The following is a 6,635-nucleotide window of genomic DNA, read 5'->3' on the forward strand; positions in this document are numbered from 1 at the left end:
AAATTAAATTCTTACTTTAATTTAAAATACTATTATTCTTTAATCTAATATTATAATTTAATTTAAATGGACTCACCAGCGATATAATCAAGATCTAAGAAAATTTTATATTTATTTTAATACTCTAAAGTAATATTTTCCCTGTTAAACTAAGAAAAAAAAATTTTTATTATATTTTACTAAGCTACTACTAGATTTAAATCATTATATTTAAAAATACATTCTATATTTATTTAAAAAATAAAAAAAATAATATTTACTACTATCTATTACTACAAACTATAAAATAATAGAAAAGAATATAAATAAAATAATAATTAATTTAATAATTATAGACTATACAAATAGATTCTAACTTATTAAAATAATAAACCTGTTATGGATAATACTTTAACTTATAAAAAAAACTTTATTAAAAAAAATAATAAATAATTATAATATTTTATATATAATAATATTTAGTACCTTACAAACTATTATCTTATTAAGAGTAAAAAAATCTAGTCTACTAAGATCTACTAATTTTCATCAGAATCTAAGAAAAATGTAAAAAAGTTAAAATAAATCTTATAATTTTAATTCTATTATTTATAATAAAGACTATTTATTATTTTTATATTTCTATTTATATTTAAAATAATCTTAAAATCTTTATAAACCTAAACAGTTACACTAAGGTAAATATTATTAATTATTAATTTATTAAGATTTATAAATTCTAATATACTCTAATCACTGCACCTAGAATCAAAATAATTAATTAATTAAATATTTCTATTTATAATATATAAAAAATATTTATTATTATTATTAATTTACAAGAAAACACTGAAACTTTTAAATAATATTATATAAAGATTAATAAAGATTCTTAGCTAAATAATAATCCTATTCTACTATTAATAATTATATTTTAAAATTTATATATTATTTTATTAATATAGAATCACTTATAATAATTTAATATATTATTAATTTCTATTCTCCTTATTACTAAATTTATTAAAATAACTTAAAATTTAATAAAAATATATATTATCATTAAGCTTCCTAAAAACATCTAGCTATTTAAAGAAGAATCTTATAATCTACTATTAAATCTAGAATTATTATTAATCAAATTTTATTAGTTCTATAATATTTTCTCTATAAATTCTTTTTAATAGTTATCTCCTTATAGCCCTGCAAACTATATTATTAATTTTAAATCTAATAAAATATTTTTATATAATTCTATATATTTTCTTTTAAAAATTGAATTTAAAATCCTATAGAAATATATTAAAGAAAACTTAAAATTAAATTATAGTCTTTTCAAAGTCCTGTGGAAGTTTCTATTCTTTTTATATTAAAAAAAATAATAATTTATACCTTTATATAGATTATAGAAATTTAAATAAAGTTTCTATCAAGAATTGTTACTCTTTATTTCCTATTTTAAAGATTCTTAATAAGGTTTTAAATAATAAATATTTTTTAAAAATTAATATCAAGAATACCTACTATCAAATTTATATTAAAGAAGGAAATAAATAGAAGATAATATTTTATATTTAATATAATTATTTCAAATATATAATTATATTATTTAGATTAACTAATACTTTAATAATTTTTTAAAATTATATATATACTGCACTCTATAAACTTCTTAATAATTTTTATATAATATATTTAGATAATATCTTTACTTTTTTATTAAATAAAGAATCCTATATAAAATATATCTATCAAGTACTAAAAAAACTCTAAAAAACTAAATTTTATATAAAATTATTAAAATACTCATTTTACTAATCCCAAGTTAAATTCTTAAGATATATTATTAATACTAATAGTATATCTATAGATCCTTACTAAGTAAATAATATTATTTTGTGGTTATTATCTAAAAATTATTATAATATTTAAGTTTTCTTAGAATTTTATAATTTTTATTAATAATTTATCTAAGACTACTTCCGTATTATATTATCCCTTATTTTTTTACTTTATAAAATAATTAATAAATAAAAATCTAGAAAAATCTAACTAAATCTATATAAATAAATAATTTTTTATTTTTAATTATTACTTTTTAGTAAGCATTCTTATTAATATATTTTAACTTTATAAAACCCTAATATTTAGAAACTAATACATCTAAAGAAAATATAAATAAGATTCTATTTTAATCTAATAATAAGGGTATATTCTATCTAATAATTTTTTAATCTCGTAAATTCTCTAATATTAAACTAAATTATAATACTCTAAATTAGAAATTATTCACTATTATTTATTCTTTTAAACAATAGTAATAATATCTCGAGGGGATTTCTTAAATAATTAAAGTTTTATCTAATTATTTAAATTTATAATCTTTTATACGCTAGATTAGAATTAATAGGAAATAAGTCTAATAATTTATAAATCTAATTTCTTTTAATTTTATTATTAAACATAGAATAAAAAAATTAAATCTAGTAGATAAATTTTCTAAAATATTTATTAAATTTTAGATAGAGTCCGCTCCTCAAAAGAAACTCTTAATTCTAATTTATAAATATTTTATAGATATATCATCCTTAATAATTAAAGATTTAGTAAATATAAAATCTTAATTTAAATCTTAAAATATAAAGGATTATTCTGGATTTAATACTTATATAGTATTAAGTTTAAAGAACCCTAATAGTTAAATTAGTATAAAAATAACTAACTAGACTATTTAAAAAAATTTATTTTATAAAATATTTATCTCCTAATCTATATAATATATATATATATTGTAAAAATTCTATATTTAAATATATATAATTCTAAGTTTTAAAAAATAATCTTACATTTACAAAATAAAAATCTAGAGACTTAATAATAAAAGACTACTATTTAATAAGAATAACTAGATTAAAGATATTAGATTATTAAAGTTACTAGCCATATTTATTTTAAAAACTATTTTTATATTCTATTTTTTAAAATATTATATTAAATACTTATTTATTTTTATTATAATAATCCATTAGCGGGACACTTCAGGAAGACTTAAATAAAAGTTTTATTATATAAAAAATTTTATTAGAATAGACTATATAAGAATATAATTAATTATATTTAAACTTACCTAATATATCAAAGTAATATAATTTTAAAATATTAATTATATAATAATCTTAAATCCCTACCAATTCCTTCCTATCTTTTTATAGAATTAGTAATAAATTTTATTATAAAATTATTTTTAATTATTTGATATAAATAAACTATTAACTCTATCTTTATTATTATTAATTAATTTTTAAAATATTATTTTTTTTATTATTTTATTAACTATAACAACTCCAAACCTAGCCGAACTATTCTATTAATAAATTAAACTAGTCTTTGGACCTTTTAATAAAATTATATTTAATTAAAATTTAATATTTATTAACAAGTTTTAATTAAATTTATTTTATAATAATTATATAATTTTAAAATTTTCTATTATATTTTATTCACAAACTAATAACTAAACAGAAAGAATAAACTAAATTTTAAAATATTATTTAAAATACTATTTTATTAAACTTTTTATAAATTAGACTATAATATTATTAATTATCTAATTTATTTATAATAATATAGATAATACAACCACTAAATAACTATTTAATAAAGTTTTATATAGTTATTCGCCAAACTTTTATATTAAAATTAAGAATAATTCTTAATAATAAGAGATCCCAGCTATACAGAATAGAATTAAAAAATTTAAATAGATAAGAGAATAATTCCAAAAATATAGTAAATAACTATGGAAAAGTAAAAGAAATACTATAATAAATATAAAAACTATTCTACTTTAAAGAAAAAAATTTAATTAAGTTATTAACCTAGAACCTATAATTCAAAAAATCAAGAAAACTAGCTCTAAAATTTATAAAACTTTTTTAAATTTTAAAATAGATTAAATTATAAATATATTATCTATATTTACCTGAGAAGTATAGATAAATCTATAATATATTTTATATCTTATTATTAAAGCTATAGAATATTAGTGTAAATTATAAAAAAATATTACTAATATTAAAATTAGATAACAAAGAAGAATAAAAAATTAAAAAAATTAAAAACTACTAATAGTATAATAGCTAAGACTACTATCTAATTAAATAAAAAGAGTAATCTAATAAATATAATTAATAAATTTTTAAAAAAAATATAGATAATACATCCCAAGCTATCTATAACTATTAAATAAAATAAAAAATATTAAAACAAATAATAAAATATTACTAGAATAATAAAATCCTAAAAATATTATACATCTAACTCATTAATTTAAATATTAAATTTATAAAATTATTTTATTATTTTTTAATTAATATCATAACTAATTACAAGAGCTCTAACTTAAATTATATAAAAAATATAATACCTATTATAAATAATAAGTTATATTTTAATAATTTACACCTGAATACTTAAAATTATATTTATAAATATTAAATAAAGACCAGACATTAACATACCTATTAAATAATAGAGATATATATAAAAAATCTATTATAAATAGCCTAAATCTTAAGATCTATTATTATTTTTTTTATCCTTTAAATTATTCTCTAAATTGTTATTAAAAATCACCGAAATATTAAGAAAATATTTATAAATTATATTTATAATTTTTTAAAATAGAATAATTATTATGTTAATTTATACAGTAAAGCCCACATCTCCTAGTAATAGATATAAAAGTATTTATTTATTATATTAGTGGAGTTCTAAACACATCACGTTAATACTAGAATAAAGAAATTAGTATGTTATAATATTATACCAGATAATTAAATACTAGTAATATCTATAAATATCTATCTAATATTTAATTAATAAATTATTCTAAAAAACAGCTACCTATCAACTCACATTCTTTAAATTTTTAAAACAAAGATCTATAGCATAAGCAGCCTCCATATTTTTAAAGACCTTAATAAAATTAAAACTATTTAATATATAAATATATATATAATTTATTATTTAAGCCTTTGATCTCCAGCAGCTTATTAATCTATTAAAAAATCTCTACTATATCTAAAGCATTTTCTAGTATTTCTATTAACACTTAATCATATTAGTAAATAGATAGTATATTAACGCATAGAATATTTATAAAATTACATTTCTTATTTTTTTTATAATAATATTAATAAAGAATTAAGACCTTACTATTAAAAATATACTAAATAATAAATAAAATATTAATAGTAATATTATATTTCTTTAAATTAAACTAAAAATAATATATATAGAAGAAATATATAGACTTAATTACTATATTATAAGTAACATAATACTTTATAGCTTTACGGGCATAAAATATTATAATAAAATCTTTAATTAAACAGCAACAAAAAAACACAAAAACACGATATAAATACTAACTATTAGAAAAACTATAATAATAAATAAAAAAAACTAGTATAAAAAATAAAAAAAATATATAAGAAAAGAAAGAAAAATAACAACACTAATATTAATATTATAGTGGATTATTATCGCATTAAAAATAAAATTATTTACTAATCCTAACTATAATAATAATAATAATAAATATAAATATATTATAATATTTTATACTCTTCTCATTTTACAAGAATATATTAATTATTATTCTAAAATATATTCCTTATTATTCATTATATTCCTACTACAAAACTATTTATATATAACTTTCTAAGCCAGGAGGCTCGGCTCAACAGAAAAAGAGATAATTATAATAGAATAATCTAGATTAAAACCTTATCAGTAACAACCTAACTAATATTCTAATTTTATAATAGTCTAATTAGTGTAGTCCGGGTCCTTAAAATAACATACTAAAATAATTATAAAAATTATAAAATTATCAGTAATAGTTCAGAACTTTCTTATCTATTATAAAATAATATTTCTTAGTATTAAACTACTAATCCTTCAAGGATTAGTCTATCTTGTGAATATAGACTACTTTTATCATTACTAGCAGAATCCTACACGTTCCGTGGCCAGTTCCTTACCTAGTCGACAGGCCTTCTACCCTGACAAGTAGATCCTATCACACAAATAAAATTAGAAACATATATTAATAATATTAAAATCTAAAAATAAAAAAAATTTTTTAATATTTTTATTCAACTTCCGCTACTTAGCCGTAGAAGTTAAAATCTTTAGAAATTTTAAAGAAGTTTTTTATAATTAATTTCTTTTTAAATTAACAAAAGAATTAACCATATACTTATTTAATAATAAAAACCTATATTTAATAAATATATATAATAATATAACAACTTTACTAATCTTATTAGTGATGGCATTTCGCGGTTCGGTTTGGACATTTTCTAACCGAACCGTCCTTAAAAAGGTGGCTGTGGCCTCCCTATATAGATGGACCGGCGCGGTTCGGTTTGGACATTTTTTAACCGAACCGCCCTAAAAAAACCGAACCGGGCCATCACTAAATTATCTTATTAAAGATCTAATTAAATAGTATTTAAAGATAAACTTTATTACTTATATTAGTATTTAAAATCTTTATATTATAATCTTTAGAATTCTTTTATCTAATTAATTTTTCTTAAACTAATTATTAGAGTATCCAGTATAGAGCTAAAAACTAAAAAATATTT

General features: G+C 15.9%; 1 protein-coding gene across 1 annotated transcript; it reads left to right on the top strand.

Annotated features, from left to right (window-relative positions):
• Positions 1 to 1,350: 1,350 nt before the first annotated feature.
• Positions 1,351 to 1,518, top strand: BO80DRAFT_318980 (uncharacterized protein; the record flags this gene model as incomplete). The annotated part of the gene is made up of 1 exon (XM_025715104.1): positions 1,351 to 1,518. A coding segment is annotated over one exon (168 nt), but the record flags the coding sequence as incomplete, so codon positions are not given.
• Positions 1,519 to 6,635: the final 5,117 nt, after the last annotated feature.

Source organism: Aspergillus ibericus (assembly GCF_003184845.1).
Source record: "Aspergillus ibericus CBS 121593 unplaced genomic scaffold BO80scaffold_1, whole genome shotgun sequence".
NCBI lineage: Eukaryota > Fungi > Ascomycota > Eurotiomycetes > Eurotiales > Aspergillaceae > Aspergillus > Aspergillus ibericus.